Source organism: Dermacentor albipictus, chromosome 8 (genome assembly GCF_038994185.2).
Source record: "Dermacentor albipictus isolate Rhodes 1998 colony chromosome 8, USDA_Dalb.pri_finalv2, whole genome shotgun sequence".
NCBI classification, from domain to species: domain Eukaryota; kingdom Metazoa; phylum Arthropoda; class Arachnida; order Ixodida; family Ixodidae; genus Dermacentor; species Dermacentor albipictus.
This window is the reverse complement of record NC_091828.1, coordinates 115,091,288-115,113,737: the sequence shown is the minus strand read 5'-3', so window position 1 is coordinate 115,113,737 and position 22,450 is coordinate 115,091,288. Positions and strand designations below refer to the sequence as shown.

Sequence of the window (22,450 nt, the reverse complement as noted above, 5' to 3'; positions counted from 1 at the left end):
AGGTTGACAGCTGGTGCCTTTGTCTCGAGCTCACTGTCTCTGGGACCCTTACATGCAGGCGACGGATGAGAAGGTGACGCTCCAGGAGCAGCTCCAGGCGGAGACGGAGCTGTGCGCGGAGGCGGAAGAGATGCGGATGCGCCTGGCGACGCGCAAGCAGGAGCTGGAGGAGGTCCTGCACGACCTGGAAGGGCGCGTGGAAGAAGAGGAAGAGCGCTGCCAGCAACTCCTCCAGGACAAGAAGAAGCTCCAGGTCACCATCCAGGACTTGGAGGAACAGTTGAGTGTGCACGGCCGTTGGCCCCACGTTGATCCTGCTTCCGATGCTGTTGGGGTTAGGTTTGGTTAGGTAAGGAACAGTTGAGTGCCCTGCTGTTGGCCCTACCTTGGCCAGGCCCGCTATGTTTCGGTTAGGTTAAGTTGGGTGAGGAGGGAATGAATCGGGGAGGCACGTCGGGGAGGCAGAAGTTCCAGAACAGTCATCTTAGTAGAGCCGCCATGTGAGAAGTCATCATCAGCTGCGTGCGAGGCTATCTTATGTTGGCTGCAGGGCGGAGGCCTCAAGTCATAAACAGGAACTTGCCAGTGTCACTGAATAGAAATGCACATAAGTATGTTCACGCCACTACTAACTCATGGGGTTGGCAGTTTGAGGGTAATGCAGAAACTTTGGGAAGATAAGGACGGCGCAGCGAGCAGTGGACTGAAAAATTATAGGCAAAGCTTTTTGGTGTCCCAAACAAGCGAAGAACTGTCACTAGTTGGAACATGCTTAGCTGATGTCGTCGATGTGGGGTTGATGACCCTCGGGAGGAGCAGCTTGTACTTTGCCCGTCTATTTTGTCACGCGTTGACCATCGTTGTGGGGTTGGAGTGCCGATTTGCCGCTTGAGTGCTTACGTCAACTCCTTCAATCTGTGCTGCCCGTACAGAATGGAACCGCCTCCCGCCTCCTTTGCTGCTTTCACCGACAGCACCAACCTTGTCATCCCGTTCCTCTCTGTAATGGCCAACGGGCCTCGAGAGTGTTGATAATGAGAAAGTGAAATGAATAAATAGCGCGAAATCTGAAAGTTCAGAGCTTACGAAGGCTGCGCAGATGTCGTGGGCACTTAAGAAAATGGCAGGGGAGCATATCGGTGGACTTTGGCGCAAGCTGCGGCGCACGGTGGCACTCTGTGACATGCGAGGTTTCCCCGCTTCATCCCAGGCTGGAAGAGGAGGAAGGTGCGCGGCAAAAGCTCCAGATTGAGAAGTACACCCTTGAGGGCCGGCTGAAGAAGCTGGAGGAGGCGTACGCGGTGATGGAGGACGGCAGCAGCAAGGCGGCCAAGGAGAAGAAGGCGCTGGAGGAGCGCCAGGCCGAGCTGGCGCAGGCCCTGGCCGAGGAAGAGGAGAAGGCCAAGCACCTGGGCAAGCTCAAGTCCAAGCAGGAGGCCGCCATCGCCGATCTCGAGGAGAGGCTACGGCGTGAGCAGCAGGTGAGCTTACCGGGAGGGAGCATTGGCCGTGGCGAGGGTGGGATTCAAAGTGGAGTAAAGGAGGCATTATGCACGTAAAAGGTAGCTTAGTGTTAGTGATGCTTCTATAATTGTTATGTCATGGGAGCATGGTGACAGGGGCATCTAAGGGAAATTAAGTAGGTTTGTGCATATAAAGGAAAGTTCAGTCCTAAAAAAAAAAGAAAAGGCACTTTATGCATCTTGATGCGACAAGCTTGATGATGGCAGAATCAAAGGGGAGTAAAAGAAGTGCGTGTCTCTATAGGCCAGTTTGGTGTTGAGCATTTTCTCCTCTTCTATGGAACACGCTCTAAAAGAAGTTTACATCCTTAGGAGCATATCTTGGTCCCAAACAATAGTCTTCTGTCAGCCTTGCGTTTCCTTTCACGAAAACTCTGCACTCACTAATCTCCTTTCAAGAATGCCATGTCATGCTGATAATGCGCGTGGCGTTCGTGACCTGTAAGAACCAGGTGCAAGGCATTGAAAAAAAAAAAAAGGGATGGTACACGCATGATACATGGCGATTATTGTTTGGGAACAAGATAAGCTCCAAAGGTGAGAAGCTTTAGTTAGCCGGGATTTACTTGCATGGGGACTCGCACTGGTTTTCAAGGAAACTTGTCCTTCGTCCTAGAAGTACACACGAAAAACCAAAAATGTTATGAATGGCCCTTGAATGGATCACCGCACTCTGTCAGTCAATTTGCATGGAAGTATTGTTGAAAAGCAGTGCACTCAGTAATGCAAATGAGAGGGGTTCGAAAGGTGCACTTGCACGCTCACCTAAGTACTACACAGGCACGATGGACCAAAGAAAAAAAAAATGCTTTCACATTCTGGGTTTTGCTTTAGGCCTCTTAGACATTGTTAATCCGGTGTAGAAAAACACACGTGCATGCTTTTCGTGACGGCGAAAAAAAATGTTTGCCCGGAGTGGCAGTCCAAGGGCATGCTTGAGGGCACGTTGTAGATGTGCTCTTCAGATTGTGCAGAGGTGCACTGTTTTCTTGAGCTCTTCTCGAGAAGTGGTGAGCTAACGCTAAAGGGCAAGTTGTACTCGAGCAATAAGACACTCGCACACGCACTTCAGACTCTGCAATTTCACGGCGAAAAATTTACTTCTATGTACTCCAGTGACACGATGCAGACAGTGTCACTCCTCTCCTACTTTTTTGCCGGGTCGTGTCGGCCCGATGCCCCGCATTCCTTGCACAGAGCTGAAAAGAATGACCCAGCGGGAGCTTGCGCATAAGGGGGGTCGCTTGCTGCAGGTGTGTGACTGTTGCCATGACAACAGCGCCGTCAGTGCAGTTGCAGCCGCTTCTAGTTTAAAGCGCAAAATTTTTGTCGAGCTTGGTGCTGCAGATGCGACGTAGCTAGCTTTGGTCGGCATAATTCAGCGAGCCAAAAACGCTGGAGTATAACGTGCCCTTACCTCTTCTCATGCATGCCATCTTTGCTTTATTTTGCTTAAGGAATGTGCTGACCAGGGTTAGTGAAATTCCTGTTACTTTAAAACTTTTGGGGAAAAAAGTAGGGTAGGGGTTCCAACTCTCTAGACAGGACCGAAGTTGTTAGCCTCCAAAAGCTTTGCGAAACTGGGAACTAGAGAACGATGGCCAGACTAAAATGCTAGAGCGAGCTTCTGGTTGGGCGCATGCCTCAGGCCTGAATACTTTTGGGGAAGGCTGCATAATTGCACTGTAATTTCTAGCCTACTAGTTTCTTAATTTGGCATGTCCCCCAACCCCTCCCACTGCCACCATACCTGGCATATGTAGCTGTGAAAACCGATAGACACTGGTAACGGAACACTGAGTAGTAGTTAGCTCAGTACTGCTGGCTTTCCTGTCAATTGCGTGGTTGTGCCCATAGTCAATAATGTGTGTTGGGGGTTTACAGTAGTACACTTGGCAGGTAATCCGAATTAATGCTTCTTGGGTGTCTGTTTATGGTTCCTAGAACAGCTGCAATGTCATGACCGGTGTGCCTAGTTGGGCACTCGTGGTGCACGTACAAATTCTAGTCTGTGTAGATCTAGCTTGATAGGACTGCTAGAATGAGCAGTAGCAGAGAACTGACTCGGTGTTAGGCTCATCGTTGGGCTGCCGTCTCAAGCCTAGAAGACTGCTTGCAGGGCAAGAGTCAGGTACTTGATCTTGATATTTATATTGATAGTTTGCTAGAATCTTAGCGAAAAAGGACTTTCTTAAACATAAAATTATGACCCTGTTTCGTGCTTTGCAGCATGTGGCCCCATCTAAGGTATCATGTATGCCATGGCTGTTAACATCTGTCGGACTTTGCTAGCAGTAGTTACAGATTCAGCCAAAGCATATAGGCCTTGAAATATATAGACTCTATAGGGTGTAGGTGCTATTCTTATCGGCGTTTTCTCAAGTGTCACAGAAGCTCAGTGACATGGGAAATCAATGACACAACTGGGCGACAGTCGATGTAGACGTTCAGCAGGACTGTGTAACAAGTGTCGTAACATGCTGTTCGGTACTTAGTGCCAAATTAGTCAGTTCCTCTTTACCCAAGGGTAGCAAATGAATTAAATTGTTTGGCTGGACTTGTGCATGAATCTTGAAAGTAGGTATTCTTGTACTGTGCTTACGGAATGAAATTCGTCAATTTAAGGTTCATACGAACACTGTTGTTTTCATCTTCTTCATTTTGTGCGAGAACAGCATAATTTTTCTCTGGCACTGCTACCGGTGTCCATGCCACCTTTAACAACCAGGTGCACAGTGGTGCAAGATAGCGCTCACGGTAATTATTCGCAAGGGGTATTCTGCTTTGAAGTTTCACTGTTGCATTCCACCGTGCGAGCACAATTCTTAGATTTTCTATCTTCTATGACCCGTAGTCTCCACTTCAGCGGTTCTCACTGAAGAAAACCCAACTTCGGGGTGGAGAGGGAGTACGTTTCTCACTGCATGCCATTGCTTTTTTTTTTCCTCCTTTGGCAAACAACACTCGCAGATGCGTCAGGAGCTGGAGCGGGCCAAGCGTCGGCTGGAGACGGAGCTGAACGACACGCGCGAACAGCTGGGCGAGAAGAAGGCTCAGGTGGAGGAGCTGCAGCAGCAGTTGCTAAAGCGGGACGAGGAGCTGGCGCAGGCCCTGCTGCGCTGCGACGAGGAGTCGGCCGCCAAGGGACAGGCCCAGAAGGCCTTCCGCGAGCTCGAGGCCCAGCTCGCCGAGCTGCAGGAGGACCTGGACTCTGAGAAGGTGGCCCGTGCCAAGTCCGAGAAGCTCAAGCGGGACCTGAACGAGGTACGTCGGACCCTGGGCTTTGTCGCCTTGGCCAGCTCGTGAAGTTTGTGGTCGGGAAAACCACGCCTGCTGGATATTGTAGTCGGGTCATCACTGCTTGCGGGACCTCAACGAGGTACTATGTCAAATGCTGTGCTTTATTTTTAATTCTGTAGCTCCTTGTCAGTCTGCAAAGCTTGTAGTGAAGCTTGAAGTTGTTAAGGTAACACTTGCTGGATATTGTAGTCTACACAGTGCAACGTACAGTGCTCAGTGATTGAAACTCGATACTCTGGGCACGTGGCAGTCGGAACTTTTTTGCTACCGGCAGGTGCTGGGGACACTGATCTGATGCATTTTTGTATCTAATAAAAGCGAGTGCCTTTCTGATAGATTGCTTGGTGACTGCATTTGGCTCCGTCAATGTTCACCCAGCGTTCACCGGTGGTGCATAAATGGCTGGCCACCATGCAGTTCAAGTATCGCGTTTCAGTCGCTGGGCACTGTACAATAGACATTGTGCTTCATCATCATCTTGGCAAGCTTGCATCATCTTAGCTAGTGTGCCTTATTTGTCACCCCCTGGCTACGCCACTGGTCGCGATTAACAAAGCCCTTTGTTTCCTTTCTCCTCCTTGCCTTCTTCTGTGTCGTGAGTTTCCAGTGTTTAGTCGGGGAGTCTATTCTGTGAGCATCCACCTAATGGGCACGTCCACTTCGTCTGCTGCTGAAGTGCTAATTTGCTGGGAGTGCCTGTCTCCTTCAGACACGTACCCCAGCCCAGTCAGTCAGAACTCCATGCAGCAGACGAAGTGGACGCTTGCAGAATAGCCCCCCAGGTCTGCTGCCTGCACTGAGGTACTGAGGTGCCGGCAGTCGATGGCACGCCTCCCCCCTCCTTTTTGTCAGTTCAATTGTGGCAAGTCGCAGTGCACGTGAAAGTGGCGTTTCGCTTGCTATTTGCTTCGATCGAGGAAAGCACTTCGTCTTGTTGTGCAGGAACTGGAGGCACTGAAGAACGAGCTGCTGGACTCCCTGGACACGACGGCGGCCCAGCGGGAGCTGCAGAAGCAGCGCGAGCAGGAAGTGGTGGGCCTCAAGCGGTCACTCGAGGAGGAGGCCCAGAGCCACGAGCTGCAGGTGGGCGAGATCAGGCAGAAGCACGCCCAGGCGCTCGAGGAGCTCAACGACAACCTGGACAACCTCAAGAAGGTGAGCAGCAGGGAGGCTTCTCTGCGTAGCAGGGCAGGGAGCCGGACGAGTTGGCTTAGGTTCAGTTTTCACACCAGGAATCTGAATGAAATCACTGAACTTTCTGCCTCGCTACAGTTAATTTCTAGGACAGTGGGCTCTTTTGCGTGTTGTGTAACTTTGACAGCACTCGTCCTTGTGTTTTCTTCTGTCTGTGTGTGTTGAAGCTGCACTATTTCCACCATGTCACCTAGATTTAGGTGCACGTTAAAGAAACCCAGGTGGTCAAAATTTCTGGAGTCCTCCACTACGGCGTGCCTCATAATCAAAGTGGTTTTGGCACGTAAAACCCCATTATTAATTATTAATTCCACCATGTCACCGTGTCATCTCACTTCATCGTGCTGGCGCCAGGCCTGCGGTAAAGATTGCACTCATCATCGCCGTTGTTTTGAGCGGTCTTAGATTTATCCAGCGAATTTCAAGTCAACCTAATTGATGCAATGGCATCATACCACTTCAGGCATCTAATTATACTTAATGGAATTGTGATAAAAATGCTTGTTGATGTAACCTAAGTAATTAATGTAATGATGTCATAATGCAATTAGCATAGGAAGATATTAAAGGGTGTGAGTGCATCCTCGGCCCTACTTCTATCGTAGAATTCTTTTATCCTTACATCCCTGTCTTCTGATCTAGAGAGCGTCGATTTGTCGCTGTAGTAATAATAATAATAATAGTAATGATGATGATGATGATGATGATAATAATAATAATAAAATGAAATGGACTTCAGTTGCCGTCACCCTTTGCAGCAGTCGTCCGTAGTAAAACTTGTGGTGAGGTGGGATCCATTGTCGATTTGCACACGTCCGTCGCTCTGACCGACCTTGCCCTCTCCCAAAAAAACGTGCAGGCCAAGGCGACGCTCGAGAAGCAAAAGGCCAACCTGGAGGCCGAGAACGTGGACATGGCCAACGAGATCAAGGCCCTCAGCGCCGCCCGCCAGGAGTCGGACCGGCGTCGCAAGGGCCTGGAGTTCCAGCTGCAGGAGCTGTCGGTGAAGCTTGCCGACCTGGAGCGGGCGCGCAGCGACAGCACGGAGCGCTGCCAGCGCCTGCAGTCCGACCTTGACCAGGCGAACGGGGCCCTCGAGGAACTCGAGTCGCGCGCCACGCAGGCGATCAAGAGCGCCCAGGCCTTTGAGATGCAGAATGCCGAAATACAGGTGCGTTGTTCCGTGGGGGGCTAAATGAAAGGGAACGACGGATCTGCCGAATCAAAACGATCGGTTGTCCTTGTTTTTTTTTGCACAAAAATGAAGACAGAGCAATGGTTTGGGTTTTGCAGCAGGAGAGCTTTGTGTCAAATACTTAGTGAGTGAGGTTCCAAAGCCACAAATGTGCAGTAATTGTTGCTTCACTACTGATTAGGTGGCTGATTTCGTACTGGCATGCCCTGTACCGGATGTTGTGTAAATAAAAGCACCAGCCATACAAGATTCTTTCTGCTGAACCATTGGATCGTTCATGCTCAATTTTTGCACAGAGGTGACATTTAGCGGCGAGTTTGGTTCAATACCATGTTTGCGAGCATTACTTGCCAGATTTCTTCCCCTTAAATGCAAAGTGGGTGCGGTCTGCTGAGGTGCCGATCAAAACATGTTCTTTTTTCACTGCGACAGAACGGTGGCGCGACCTGTTACAGCTACAGTGAACATTGTGTTTCTGCCATAGCTGCGACAGATTGTGCCATCATTCTTGTTGCAACAAAATAAAACAACTTTGAAGCGCTCTTGCGCATAAATATTTCCGCCTGGACTCCCCACCCAGCACTTAGCTGGCGATCTGATGGTGCTCGTTGAACTGGTTCAGCCACTTGGCACTTAAAGGCATCGTCGAGCTCAAGCTGCTGGTTTAGTTGAGTGCGTTTTGTTGATCGTGCTTCCCCTGATCGGGATCTTCATCCTCGTTTAAAAAAAGAACAGATTCAAACTGCCTTGTCAAGGTCGTCGCGCGTTGGCTAGGTGCTTTTCTCTCGCTGCACAAATGTACCCAATGCTTACTGCCTTTGAGACGTTGGCTTCAGATTTCGGTTAGGTCAACGGGGGGCTTGTCGAGATGCCAAATTCCTCAGCCGTGCTCCGTTTTATTGCTTCCAATTGTAGCTGTGGCATTTATTTGAGCCTTCTGCACTGTTAAAAAATTTTTCTCTTACTGGGCGGTCCTGCCTTTCTCACTCACTACAGAGGCAAGAAAAAGTTATAAAAGCGGATCAAACGGAGTAGTGAAGCAGTAATGCAGCAGCATTCCAGCAAACACAAACACCACATAAAAGTATGCTTGTCAAGACAGTAGCCGAGCATAGTATATAATGGTTTTATAATTCGTAGTGCTTGTGGTTTTGCTACATTTTGGCCATTTGAGACGTCAGGAACCAGGAAACGATTTAACTTCCTAACCACTGTTGTTAAGAACTAGTTTCTGTGCTTTCTTGTAGATTAAGTGGCTCGTGTCTCAGCTAGATTTCATTGAGTTGGAAGAGTGTTAATTCTGGAGGGAATTTCGATATGCTACAGTCGGTGATCCCGACAGGCAATCGAAGACACTTTCTTGTAGCCAAGTCTGGCTGTAATTCTTTGGTATTTCTAACCCATTCATTCAATAATTCAACCAATCCATTTGTGTCTGGCTGTCAAAGCTTATCAATACACCAATCTGCTCGTTGTCTTTCTTTTTCCGGCACGCAGGAGCTGCTCCAGGAAGAGACGAAGCAGAAGCTGGCACTGAGCTCGCGGCTGCGCCAGCTGGAGAGCGAGAGCACCACGCTGCAGGAGCAGCTGGACGAGGAGGAGGAGTCCAAGCGCAACCTGGAGAAGCAGATTGCCTCGCTCACCCAGCAGGTGGCCGACCTCAAGAAGAAGGCCGACGAGGAGAGCGAGGTGGCGGCCCAGGCCGAGGACGCGCGCAAGCGGCTCCAGAAGGACCTGGAGGCCCAGCAGCGCCAGATCCAGGAGCTGCAGGCGCTCAACGACAAGCTGGACAAGTCCAAGCGCAAGCTCCAGGCCGAGGTCGAGGACGTCACCGTCGAACTGGAGAACCAGAGGGCCAAGGTCAGTGGCCCTGCGCCGAGCTTTTCCTTGCGTGCCCATCAATGCGTGCCCATCAGCCTGGCACGCATTGGCGTCCCGTGCTGCAATGATTAGTGCAGTGCTTTGCATTACGCAGATGTTAACTGCAGTTCAGTCTACCAAATTTTTTAGTGACTTCGCGTCATATGTTTTCCCAGTTGGTACGTTATTTCTTGCATTTTTTCCATAACATATGAACGAGGTTCTACTGTGAAGCCACAAGAACATCTGAAGCCACGAGCACCGTGATCAGATTATAAAGCACGTGCTAGGCATCATTCCCACGGTAGCTGAACAGTCGCAGTGCCAAGAGCTCCTTCTAGTAATTTTAGTAGGTAACTCTATGAAGTATAGCCCAGCCAGATGCTTGTTTTCTTAAAGGGGCCCTAAACCACTTATTGAAGTGGAGAAAGGCATTTGAAGTGAAAATAGGCTATTTTATAAATGCTTTGCAGCAAGAAGTACTTCAATACGTTCAGCAGAAGCGGAGTTATTGGCAATCAAACATGGCCTCCACTGTGCTCGCGTTCCTTCTTCAATGCCTTGCATTGGGAAGGCTACAGCGGAGTGGGGCGTGCCCACAGCGCTCCACTTTCTAAATGTTGCCATGGCACACAGTTCAAGTTTCATTTTGGATGTTAACGTATATGCCACGACTTCCAATTTTGGTGCATACGACGCGCTAAAAGTAAGCCAAAAGTTGTCCTCGACGAACCACAGTGCACTTAGCCAGTGGACTCATGGCGGCACTCCGCAGTGGCCACGTTATCTACGCTGCGTAGCCGACCGCAGCTACCATTAGCAGCCGCGCATAGGTATCCGCTCTATTATGAAACAAAGCGTCCAGAATAGAGTAAGGAGCAGGCTTCTGTATGAAAAGAGAGCGTTTGAGAGAAAGGCAACTTCGCGTTTCACTTTCCAGCTCTATGCACTACATACGACAGCAAAACTTGGCTGAGATGTTCGCAGCAACACATGCTACCTGCGGACTGTGTCATTTCACCGAGGCTGAGGGGTGGTTCGGGACCCCTTTAAGATCATGCTCATTTCTCTTATGGGGAAACCGTTCGCGAGTTGCAAGCGTTGGCGCCGTTGGTGCCGCAAGGTCTGCAGGTTGCCCCCGCTCGTTTCTTGACCGCAGGTGTCGGAGCTGGAGAAGAAGCAGCGTAAGTTCGACCAGCTTCTGGCCGAGGAGAAGGCGGTGTCCGAGCGGCTGGCGGCCGAGCGGGACACGGCCGAGCGCGAGTGGCGCGAGAAGGAGACGCGAATCCTGGCCCTGACGCGGGAGCTCGAGGAGCGCAACGACAACCTGGAGGAACTGGAGCGGTCGCGCAAGCAGCTCCAGCTGGAGCTGGACGACCTCGTCAACTCGCAGGGCACGGCCGACAGAAACGTGAGCTTGCCGGCACTTTCGCTCGTCTTCCTTTTGTGGTATCTCACCGAGTCTCCGTGGCCGCTGGAGGCGACTCGCAGTTTTAACTAAATGCCAACCGCGACGAGATTTTGGACCACGTGAGAGAGCCTGTTTTCAGGTGGTGTAGATGTGTACACCCTTTCGCAGTTTACAAACGTGGGTCCTGGACGGCTTCTGGATTTGCCTGCTGACATATCCCGCTAAATTTAGCACGCAGAAAGGACAAGGGCGAGTAGCAAGAATGCATTGAAACAGGAGCCTGCAGATTTTCTGCACTTTTTCTCCCTGTACATAACCGCAGTTTTACTGGTCCAATCTGCCGCAAGTTGCAATTTGAAAAATTCTGAATGCTAGTCTTGAGGTGCCCCTTCCTTTTATCTGAAAGCATAAAGAGACTTTTCGTATGTCGAAACAACTTGGAAACACACTTTATTGTTCTGGCGTAGTGGACTGATAAGGCATGAGACAAGTTTCCTGAGGCTGCAGGCTCGTTGCTCTTATCATACGCACGTGGGAGTCTATAGATATCTGTAGATATTTGAAGGCAACTTTTCTCTAATGTCTGCATTGAAAATCTTGCTATTCAAGCACCCCTGCACGATATCTTTAAGCGAGCAATAGCTGATTGCCCGTGGCACCCATCACGCATTTCAATGACCCGGCACCTCTCGGCGTGACGCAACTCCTTCGTGCAGGTTCACGATCTGGAGAAGGCCAAGCGCTCCCTGGAGAACCAACTAGCGGCACAGAAGACTCGGCTGGAGGAGCTGGAGGACGAGCTGCAGCTGGCCGAGGACGCCAAGCTGCGGCTGGACGTGACCTTGCAGGCGCTCAAGGCCCAGCACGAGAGGGACCTCCAGGCCCGGGACGAGCAGGCCGAAGAGAAGCGGCGCGCCCTGGCCAAACAGGTGCGTGCCCCTTGCTCACCGATCGCTGGATTTGTCTGCAGTGTCAGTGGTGTTGCACGGCGTTGCTGCAGTGCTGGTCGTTGACCGATGACCGCAGCGCTCATGCTCCGACTTCCAGCCGCGATTTTCGTTTCTTCAAGATGAATTGAGGAGTGTAATCAGGTTACCTGTGCTTAGCCTGCCGAATTCTATTAGTAGTAAGCGTCCCAATAGTACTAATGTGCTGGCACTGTAGTGCTAGTATTGAGTAATAGTATTGAGTACTAATAGCACTAGTACTATTAGTTCAGTGCTCGTGCTATTCAGCTGTGCCGTAGGCACAGTTGAATAGTATGTGGTTGACTATTGCAAGAGGTGTTGGGAGAAGGGTTGATGAAGCACCTTAACCTTAGGACGCTGAACATCTGTAGGCAAACAGTTTGTGGCAGGTCTTCAACACTGTAAGCTTTGTGCTGAAGTTCTTGTGTAGGTCAAGTGATCAGCAGCAGTTTGACAAGGTATGTCTCTGGAAGCCAACCATTCGATGCAGCAACTTGTCTATGCCGAAATGTTACCTTGGGAACATCTGTTGTTGGACTACTGTTGAAGCTTCAAGCCTCCTTCTTCCTGTGAACCTCTGTCTCGTTTGTCCAGGTCTAAATATAGTCAGATTAGACCATGTGCTCCCGTACAAGTTCGACATTTCATAACTTTGGGGTACTTGCTGCAGTTGCGACTGCGGCATAACGGTCACTCGCGTTGCGTTTGCTTTTTGACCTGCATTTCCAGGCAAAAAGGTTATAAAAGGAAAGGTGAGAAAATTAGGCTTAGCCTTTGCAACTGAGGGTACACATGTGGTGTTGTGCGGTTGCTGGACGAACCCGTTTCCTTGTTTCCAAGGTCCGAGATTTGGAGGCGGAGCTGGACGAGGAGAGGAAGCAGCGATCGGCGGCTCTGACACTTCGCAAGAAGCTGGAGGCTGATGTCCAGGAGGCTGACCGGCAGTTGGACACAGTGAACAAGGCCAAGGAAGAGGCTGTGCGTCAGCTGAAGAGGCTACAGGTGAGAAAGACTCATTGAGCCATGCTCTGCGAGATACTCGCTGCTGTGGCCATTTCCTCCGCTATCTGTTCTCTTACCCTGTGTCTTCCCCACGGCCGTGGGCCAGTTCTGGTGTCCACTGAAAAGCAGGACAGTTATGATGCCCACGGCTTTTTGTTCCCGTGTTTGGCCTTCTAAATACAATAAACTAGTACAATCTGTACTAGTATATTCACAGTTGTCACAGTAGTCAGTAGTCACAGTAGTCAGTAGTCACAGTTGTCACAGTTGTCACAGTTGTCACAGTAGTCACAGTAGTCACAGTTGTCACAGTTGTCACAGTTGTCACAGTAGTCACAGTAGTCACAGTTGTCACAGTAGTCACAGTAGTCACAGTTGTGCACTGTACGCCGCATTGCATAGCTCTGTCAGTAGCGACACCGCAACGGCACTTTTGCAAAATTGCAGGTGCAAGCCAAGGACTGGCAGCGGGAGGCCGAGGAGGCCCGAGGTTCGCGCGAGGAGCTGCAGGCGCAGGCCAAGGAGGCCGAGAAGCGGGCCAAGCTTTTGGAGGCCGAGCTTGCTCAGCTCCAGGAGGACCTGGCTGCAGCAGAGCGGTCGCGGCGTGCCGCCGAGGGGGAGCGGGACGAGCTGCAGGACGAGATCGCCGGCGCGGCTGCCAAAGGGTGGGTGGCAGACTCCGTCCGGCCCCCTGTCTGTTCAGTAACTTCATGCACGGCGCATCGCCGCTTTGGAAGAGCGGTGCGGTTAAGTATTGACATAAAGATGTGGGGCTCCCGCACCTCAGGACGGCATGCGCAAAGGTCGGTGCCATGAAAGACGACGAAGTGCGTAAGCTGCACGCTCTTCTTCTGGCCCGCCATTAAAGAGAAATGTCTATTTTGTAACAATCCGTCTCCAATCTACGTTACATTTTTCTTTTGTGTCAATATTAGAATCTCATTTATACAGTGTAGCCTACAGTACCATGTATAATAACGAAAGTTTTGTCTGATCACGTGTCATTAGAAATTATTGAGGTCACCGGCCAAGTGAAGGCGTAAAATTAAGGTGCATTTCGGGGCATTACGGATTCCTCGGTCACTACAGTGGACCAGCTTCGGTCGACGATTTCTTACGCCAAAATATGACTTGGTGAGGGCAAATGAGCTGGCGTTTTCTCATCAGAGCTTCCTCACTTGTGGCAGCTTGTCTGCGATGTACAAACCTAGTCGCTGTTGGTTCAGGGAATGCCAGGCAGAGCACTTTGTTCATTCCTAGGCGTGTAGAGAGGATCTCCCGAGGTAGCTTTTAAAGCATCCTTCAACTTTTGCCAACAAAGTGTTAAATGGGTGGCCATAACAAGTGACAGGAGTTTGTGCTGTCTTTCTTTTTTTTTTAAGGAGGACAGACATTCTTAGAGGAAGCAGTAAGAAACTTGATTCATTGTTCTCAAGTCTTGCACACGTGACTCGCTGTTTGTGTTTATTCGGCTGACCATATTGCGTCGATGCAGGTCGCTGCTTCTGGAAGACAAGAGGAAACTGGAGGCCAAGATGCACGCCATGGAGGAAGAGCTCGAGGAAGAACAGAGCAATGGCGAAATCCTCAGCGACAAGATTCGCAAGGCCCAGGCGCAGGTGAGTCATCCCTTCCAAGTCTGCAGCACGAGCATCTTGAGTGGCTTTAGCTACGGCAAAGTGGATTTTGCACTGACAGACACGGACGTAGAAAGGAGGTACAGGACTTGGGGTCTATGACAGTGTCTGTCAGTGCAAAAGCCTGTTTCGCAATGTATAACCAGCTCGCGCAAACCGTCGCTCTGACTAGCTACAGCTTTTTTTCCTAATTGTACATCAGCATTTTGTGTTGCAGTTGTAGCAACCTTGGATGAAGTCCACTGCTGCTCTACTGCAGAATGAGTTTGAATAAAACCTTGCTATTGTGCAGTGTTTGGAAATTTAAAATGGCAGCAATCCAAAAACTGCCGTCCTTTAATTACATACACGCATGCACACATGCACTTTTTTTTTCTTTTTTTTTTTGCCAGAGATCCCACATTCTTCGAGATGGTGCAGGGATTTTGTTGGAAAACTAGACTGCCACTGGCTAATAAATGCAACATGGGTACCATCATAGCGCCCCAGTTTTGGAGATCATTAGTTTTCATTTTTGTTCCGTACACTACACATCCCCAAAAGATTACTTTCTTCTTTTGCCTATCTTTTAGTGGAAGTTGTGAGGCTTAAATGCCTAAAAATTTAAGAAACCACAAGTTTCAACCAACGTTGCAATCGAAATTGCAAAAGTTTTTCTACTGCACAATTTCTTGCACTGCGCTCTATGTGGTGGGAACACTACGACAAGATATGCATGTAAACGGGACTGATGTGCTGTATCACCGTCTTCGCTGTTCACCGTGTTCAGTGTAAAACAACTAGCCCATCGTAGAACTCTCATTTCAACGAACTGGGTTTAGGTACTGCACGCAGTGATCCCCCCCTTATTTATTTCGTTGACAGGTGGACCAGCTGGCGGCTGAGCTGGCGGCAGAGCGTGCCACCTCGCAGCGGCTGGAAAACAACGCGCTAGTGCAGGAGAGGCAGACCAAGGAGCTGCGCGCCAAGCTGCAGGAAGTGGAGACGGCCTGCAAGTCGAAGCTTCGCACGGCCACCAGCCAGCTGGAGGGCCGCCTCTCCCAGGTCGAGGAGCAGCTCGACCAGGCCGAGCAGTGAGTTGTCGCATCGCTCGGTTGATTTTTCTCATGTACTACGTGCGTGGAGTTGACACCACTGTCTGCCGTGCTCTGGTCCGCGGATCCTGCAGTCAAGCCTTTTCAGGCTTTTTTGTCCATGCTCCAAACATTTGACATACGTTGAACAAAGCTGAATTGGATGTGCCGGCTCTCTTGTTAGAATGGCAAAAAAAAATTGGGAACAGCCATAGGCTTGGTAACTTGAAGGAAAGTGTGCCTGGGAGTGCCAAGCCATGGTGACTCCCATTCCGTTGTGGAACACTTGAGGTAGGATCGGTAACCTTTCTGTTTCGGACGAAGTCTCCAGGCTGTGGCCCAAGACGCTCTCATCTTTATTTGGAAGTCGCTAAGTGATGATGATAATAATGACTTGCTTCTAGAATTCTTGTTATTTTTTAAACTGTAGCTTGAAATTACCTCCTTTATCGGCGAGTAGACGGTCAGGATGTGAAACGGGACAGCCACCCCTGTTATCGAAAACGGTATCAGATCTCAGGACTGTGTGTTGCCTAGAAAAAATGGCTTTAATTTCAGATGGCTCATTAGTAAGCTCTTCGGTATGCCTTTAGAAGTGGCGACAAATGGAGGCACGTATATCCCTCTTTGGATAAAACGGGGTGTGACATTGAACTTGGCCAAAGTCCCTTGAGTAACTTTACTAAAAAAACTCGCCATAGTTAACAACTTTCTCGCTCTTTTCCCAACACTCACCTTGGATGTCTTGGGTATACTACTCCTGTCACACAGGCGAATTCAGTGTCCCTCGAATTGAGTGAACTTTGCTGTATGCCTCTCTGGCAGTCCGATGCTACGTGGGAAAGCAAAGTGTAACTTGGAATTGGTGGTGACATCGATGGATAAGTTAGTAGGCCCATTTGATGTTTCTTATGTAGTTGTATTAAAAGTACTATACAGTGCATCTTTTAACATAAGGCTATTCATTGGAACTACAGTACTAGCTTTCACGAGCCAAGACAACATTGTACTGAAGCGGATATGTGGTGGTTTCCATTGCAGGTGGTGCAGAAGCCATTATAACATCTGAAATCAAAAGTGGTGTCTTAAAATTATACTGGCTCTTTTGCAGTTGTTTTGACATTTGTAGCCTTTGCTACAGATGTTGTTGGGCTACATAGGTTTATTACGCTTCTAGGATTGCAAATGGCTCAGCCAATGGCAGAAGCTCGATTTACCAGCAAAGGCACAAAAATAATGGAGTTTCTCGCTGTTCGTACATATTTTTTTTCAAGCTGAACAAACTAGCCCAACATTGCTCAATTCTGCATAAGATGAGGCAAGACAGGCAGCAATGCCTCTGCAAAATTTTCGCAGCAGCTTCCTAGTGACAGCAGATATTCGAAGCATCTGCTTTTAATATCTACTGTCATCTCATATTGACATTTGATTAAAAAGAAAAGCAAGGAAACGAAATGGCAATTCTTTTAGATTTCCAGGAATGAAAAACACTGCGTAGCCCTGCTGACATCCTCATTGCCAGAGTATAAACACGAAATTCAAAAAGTGAAGCTTGAAGTTTATCTCCAGTGAAGATTGTACTTTTTTCTCTCGCTTACTTGCTAATTTCATTTTCGTGAATGAAGTGCCAGTAGTTTTTTTTTTGGCCAGGAATGTTACCAGTCCAGACTGATTAACCACTACATTTCTCTTGTAGTGGAACTCTGCTCGGACTGGAAGTGCGCTAACGTCGCTGCTGTTTTCAGAGAGAAGCAGGCAGCCATGCGGACAATCCGGAAGTTGGAGAAGCGCCTCAAGGAGTCCATGATGCAGGTTGAAGACGAGCGGAGGCATGCCGACCAGTTCAAGGAACAGGTGCGCAGGCTCTTTTTATCGCTCATTTGGTCATCATATGCCAGCACTGCCAACAATTCAAGTCCGTTCTCGGGAGACGGTGCAATTTAGTCCCCACACTTGAGTTCGACACATTTCAATCAAATCAGTTCAGAAGTTGCCCCAAGCAGAGCACTTCTGCTTGCTGCATGTATTCGGAAGGGGCTATTCTCAAATTTGGCCCCAAGCTTTTAAAAGCTTCTGCTCAAGATGCAGGCAACATAGTTTTGGCTGTTTTCATTAGCACTCGCGATTCCGCAGTGCAATGCTCAGTGACTGAAACTCTATGCTCGGCTCGCATGGCAGCCAGCACCCAAAACCTGCGTATGCCATGCTTTTACATTCACCTAAAGAAATCCAGGTGGTCAAAAGTTAATGCAGGGCCCTGCGTAATGCTGTTCGCGTAGCCCCTGCATTGCCATGGAACATTTGAACCCAGTCGGTCGTTGTGCAAACCTGCTGGCCAGTATTGTCAGTCTGTCGGCATAGCACTCAGTATGCCAGTTTAGTGGAAGAGCGTTGGGTCTCTAGTGGTCTGTGTTCATCTGTTGTTCAGTGTCGGTTCAACCGGTGCAAACTTAATTGTAGTGCGGCCAAGGAATTCTGAGCGGTGCAATTTATATTAGCCTTCTCTCTACATTTTCCTTCAGGGAGAGAAGACGAACAACAGGATGAAGAACCTCAAGCGGCAGCTCGACGAAGTCGAGGAGGAATGCTCGCGGGAGAAGGCGCAGCGACGCAAGCTCCAGCGAGAGCTGGAGGAAGTGCTGGAGGCCAACGAGAAGCTCCAGAGCGACCTGAATGCCGCCCGCAGCAAGTTGAGGTGATTTGATCAACCACGACTGTGCTTGTAGGCTCATGTCTGCCACGCTTACGTCAACTTGCGATGGCCACACTCCCTGCACAATTGTTACTAAATTCAGAATGCAGGAAAGCTCCCTACGCTGGTAATGTTCGCATGGGTCGCCTGGCCTCGTCGTAGATTAACCTTAGTGCGTTGGGTGTTTCAATGGTTGCTTTCTTATGTTAGACCTACAGTCGCCAACAAATTTTTCGGACTCCGAAAATTCGGACTCAGTGGATTTTCTGGATTTCATAAATGTGCCGTCAGGGTTCCCATAGAGCTAATGCATTCTCGCTATAGATTTTTCGGACAAATTTAGGCCCCAGAGCTCGATTTCTCGGATTGAATTGTTCGTTCCGAGCCGCACTACCCGATTCTTGGTCAGGTTTGACTTCCAATGGACTGCTCTACAGCCTCCAAGATCAGGATGCGCCTGCTTTCAGTAGAGCAACTCTAAATACAGTTGTACCCTTTGGGGTGTATGTTTGCCACACAACAATAGTAGTCATCTGTCTTGCTTGCATTTCCTTTCTTGAAAACGCTGTGCTCCCTATTTTCCTGTCAAGAATGCTCTGTCATGCTGATAATGTGCATGCCGTTCATGACTTGGGAGTGCTGGGCTCCCAGCGTTAAAAAATGTGAAATGCGGGCGAGGCAGGTGACGATTATTGTTGTGCGGCAAGACACAACCCAAATGGGTGCAATGCAACTGTTTTTATAGTGAGAGCGCACACATCCTCCCGTCTCGCAGCCATGCCCACTCTTTCTTGGCCGACAAAATGCTCTAGGAGACGGCACTTTTCTTGTTGATCTCTCTTATTGGTCAGCACTATCGTCATAACCACTTAATGCTGAATCAATTTTTATTCATTTATTTATTTTGAAATTTGGGTTGCTATTTGCACGTGGTGTGTCCACAAAGCAGGGGTGTTCTCAAAGATGACGTCGCGTCTTTGTTTGCGTTTGTGCAGCTTCGAATTAGTGTGGTCGGCACCGCCTCGTGTGCCTTTGCGAGAGCCAAGTGGTGTGAAGAAGCGTTACTTGCTTCTTCGATCTCCATGGCAGATCGCCAGGACAGTGATGCTCTTGTCAGAATGTAAATGGAGACAACGTCACTCATGCACAAATCCAAGCAAACCTGATCGCCTCCAAGTATAGCTTCAGGCAGGGGGTTATTAGAGGTTTTTTTAAGCCACTCTAAACATAATATATTTTGTTTTTCTGGCTGAACGAGTTTTTCTTCGGTGCCTGCGAGATCCGAAAAATCGGTTGGCGTCTGTACCAATTTTTTTTTGTATTACATTGAAGATATACAGTAAAACGACGTTTCAACAAACACTACTTTAACAAACTTCTCAGATTAACACACTTTTCTGAAATCTCGTGCTGACTTCTTATGGTATCAAGGTAAAAATATTTCAGTACTACAAACTTCAGAATACTGAACTTTTCAGATAACGATCATCGTTCAGTTTTCGTTTCGTGTTAACAAACCTCAGTGCTATGAACTAATATTCTGAAATGTGTGGATTATTAGATTTCCGTGGATCCTTCACAGCAGCCAGACAGTAGGCTAGTAGACAAAGCACAGAAAGCAGATGTCACGTGGCAGCGAAAACTGGAAAACGGCAAGACCGCAGGCCGAGAACCAACAGTGACGTTTTCGTGGATAGCTCAAACGGTGACAACTTGTGGAACTGATGGGCTGATGGCCAGAATGGTTCATTTTGGGGCTTTCACTATAACAGCCAGTCAGAATAACAAACGATTTTCAGCGGTCCCATGTGATTTCTTACATCAAGATTTGACTGCGGATAAGTCAAGGTGCAGCGGTGTTTATACAGCTGCTGTGAAAGTGTCCATGATGCAAGGTATTCCACCAATGAATGGGCGATCACAATTGGCAGAGAGTCCTTGAACCTAAATTTCAAAAACGGATCGCAAGTGCTCGACGTGCAAAGCGTGACGTTTGCAATGCCTGTCTCATTGTACGCCTCTGTACCTCTTTTTCCAAAGTGGAACGACAGACTTTGCATCTTCGTGCAGGCGGACTGGTGCTACGACCGGTGGATCAACAAGCCGAATGTTCAAGCGGGGATCCGTGCCAGGCGCTGCTGGCGACGACAGCCCAATTTCCCTGCCCGAGGAATCGTTGACGGAAGACGGACAGCCCTAGCGTGGACAAAAGCGATCGCAATATAGCCCGCTGGTTAGCCGCCCCTTGCCAAACTGTTTCTGAAGAAACACCACATGGCCCAGTGCTATCGCCCTTCGTGACCCCACGATTCTTCTTCACACTATGCACAATGCCGAGGCAGTGGATGAAATCGTGCCTTTTTTTTTTTAATTGCTCTGTTTTTGACGATGCTTGATAGGTAGATCTTGCCAGCGTTGTCGCACTGACGTGGCCTCGCGATTTCTTTGGGGTCCTCTCTTTTGTGTGTCTAGCACTGTGAAATTGTCTCCGGGGCCTGGGAAAAACTACAGGAGCAACATTCCCTGCCAAATCTGGCCTGCTGTGAATTAGACAATCGCAGCACAGCAACACTGGGCTGCCACGCTTCATTGTCCGTCTGGCCATTTGTGACGTGCTTCATTTTTCTCTCATGCTAATAATGTACGAAAACTGTGGCATTTTCTTTTTCTAATAGCTCTAATATTTAGCGTCACCATCTAGACTTGAACGTGGACATTATCTGTTGTCCTGCCTCATCTTGGCGTGCTTACATTATATTATTATTATTATGAAGGGGGCACTAGTGAAATGACGCAATCCTTCTCCGTTGCCGCATTTTGTTTCTGGTTGTGCCAGTCGGTTTTGCCATGGTCCACTTGGTTTAACACGCCGACACAGTCATGCGAGGAGGTGTGAAGTGACCTCTTAACGATGTTATCTAAATTTTTTTTTGCGTGTATGTGTGTGCGTGTAATTGTAATTTTTTTTCTCTCTGTTGAACCATTTGTTGCATCGTTCGATGCATTTGGGGACTGTGACATGCGCGTTTATGTACTTCACGACAGCACATAGAGAAAGAAGGGTTTCTTGCAAGGAGTTTAACACCGCCTTTATTCCTCGCCTCTCAGAGAGGTGGCGTCGAAAAAAAAAGGGGGAAGAAAAAAGGCGAATCCCAGTGTGTGATTGTGTGTGCATGCAAGACTGTGTACGTGTGGTGTCAGAGAGGATGGTGCATGTTTCTTTGGGCGAGACATGTTCCTGCAAGGTCGTTTTTTGAAGGAAACGGTGAAGTCCCGTTTTTTTCTTTTGGTGCTCTGTCGCGGACAAGGGAGATCCAGTAGACAAGCGACTGACTACGTCTCCCTTTGTTTGCATTGCTGCAATCGCCCCCTCTTCGTGCGGTGACGTCGCCCCCAAGTGTGGGGGATCGTCGCCAGTTGGGGGGAAAAAACATGTTGCACAACTGTGTGACAATGTTCGTTCTTGTACAAAAAAAAAAGAAAGCTGCGGTCTCTTGTCGTATACAACGGAACGAATTAACGTGGCTCATGCGTCTAGCAATGCCGCACTTCTGATGTGGACGCCTTTGAACAAGAACTTTGGGGCTTTTTTAACTGATTTTTTTTCTGAGAGGGGGAACGCCTACCTTGAGAGCAGTTGTGAGGAATGCTTCAGGTTTTGGCTGTCAAGTTATTTTTGTATCTTGAATTGTTATACTTTAATATTGCAACAATAAATGTGTCAAATTATTTGAAATGCTGCTGTGAAAGCGATTTTTCTTTAGCGTGAAATGCTTTTAGATCCAGTTGTCGGCTACCTCCAAGTGACCTTGAGCCAAAAGCCAGAGCCATTGTCCAGGCACGTCGACGACAACATCTGGGCATCGTTCAAATACACACAAAATGCAAGAACGCTTTTTTGAGATAACCCCTGGACTGATTTTAGTGAAATTTGTTGCATTTGAGAGAGAAAGTTATGTTTTAGTGACTCTTGGAAGCTGAATTTAGATTTAGGGCCTGAATTTTGTTGAATAAGATATCAATAATACGAAAGTACGAAAAAATAGAAGCACGAAGTTTGCAAATTAATAGCTCTCAATCAAGAACACATATCGCGGTTTTGTAAATGGCATCCATTAGATCATTCAAAGCAGACAAATTCGATGTCAATTTATACATTATGTGAATTTGTTACATTGTGTAATAGGCTTCTGCAAAAACTGTGTTCACACATTACTAAAATTTCTTGAGATTCATGTGTAACAAATCAATTTTGTCCGCTTTAGATGAACAATGAGATGCAATTCACAGAATTGTGATAGCATTTTTCATTGCCGAGTTACGAAGTTGCGAACTTCATAGTTTCGTTTTCCGAATATTTGTAATTTTTGGCAATTTTTAGGAAAGAAAAGGTTGACGGCCAAAATAAAAAATTCGAGACCAACAGTCGTTAGATATTAAGTTTTTCTCTTAAATGCAACAAACCTCGTCAAGTTTGGTGCAGCGGTTGCCGAGAAAAAAATTCTTGTGTGTATTTAGATAAGGGCACCCGCTCTAAAGCTTCTTCACCACTCGTCAGAGGATAGCTAAAATAGTCGCTGTCTACTCTACTAACA

General features: G+C 48.4%; 1 protein-coding gene across 3 annotated transcripts in view; it reads left to right on the top strand.

Annotated features, from left to right (window-relative positions):
- Positions 1-21,591, top strand: part of zip (myosin heavy chain 10) — a 105,504-nt gene extending 83,913 nt beyond the window's left edge. For all 3 annotated transcript variants that reach the window (XM_070524219.1, XM_070524218.1, XM_070524217.1), the window contains 15 exons: positions 59-279; positions 1,211-1,481; positions 4,494-4,787; positions 5,766-5,978; positions 6,877-7,188; positions 8,710-9,072; positions 10,232-10,483; positions 11,200-11,412; positions 12,292-12,453; positions 12,901-13,118; positions 13,949-14,072; positions 14,955-15,163; positions 16,909-17,017; positions 17,686-17,858; positions 19,926-21,591. In XM_070524219.1, the coding sequence (XP_070380320.1) occupies positions 59-279; positions 1,211-1,481; positions 4,494-4,787; positions 5,766-5,978; positions 6,877-7,188; positions 8,710-9,072; positions 10,232-10,483; positions 11,200-11,412; positions 12,292-12,453; positions 12,901-13,118; positions 13,949-14,072; positions 14,955-15,163; positions 16,909-17,017; positions 17,686-17,858; positions 19,926-20,055 (3,264 nt within the window). In that variant the 3' untranslated portion in view covers positions 20,056-21,591. The remainder of the gene's footprint in view (positions 1-58; positions 280-1,210; positions 1,482-4,493; positions 4,788-5,765; positions 5,979-6,876; positions 7,189-8,709; positions 9,073-10,231; positions 10,484-11,199; positions 11,413-12,291; positions 12,454-12,900; positions 13,119-13,948; positions 14,073-14,954; positions 15,164-16,908; positions 17,018-17,685; positions 17,859-19,925) is intronic.
- Positions 21,592-22,450: the final 859 nt, after the last annotated feature.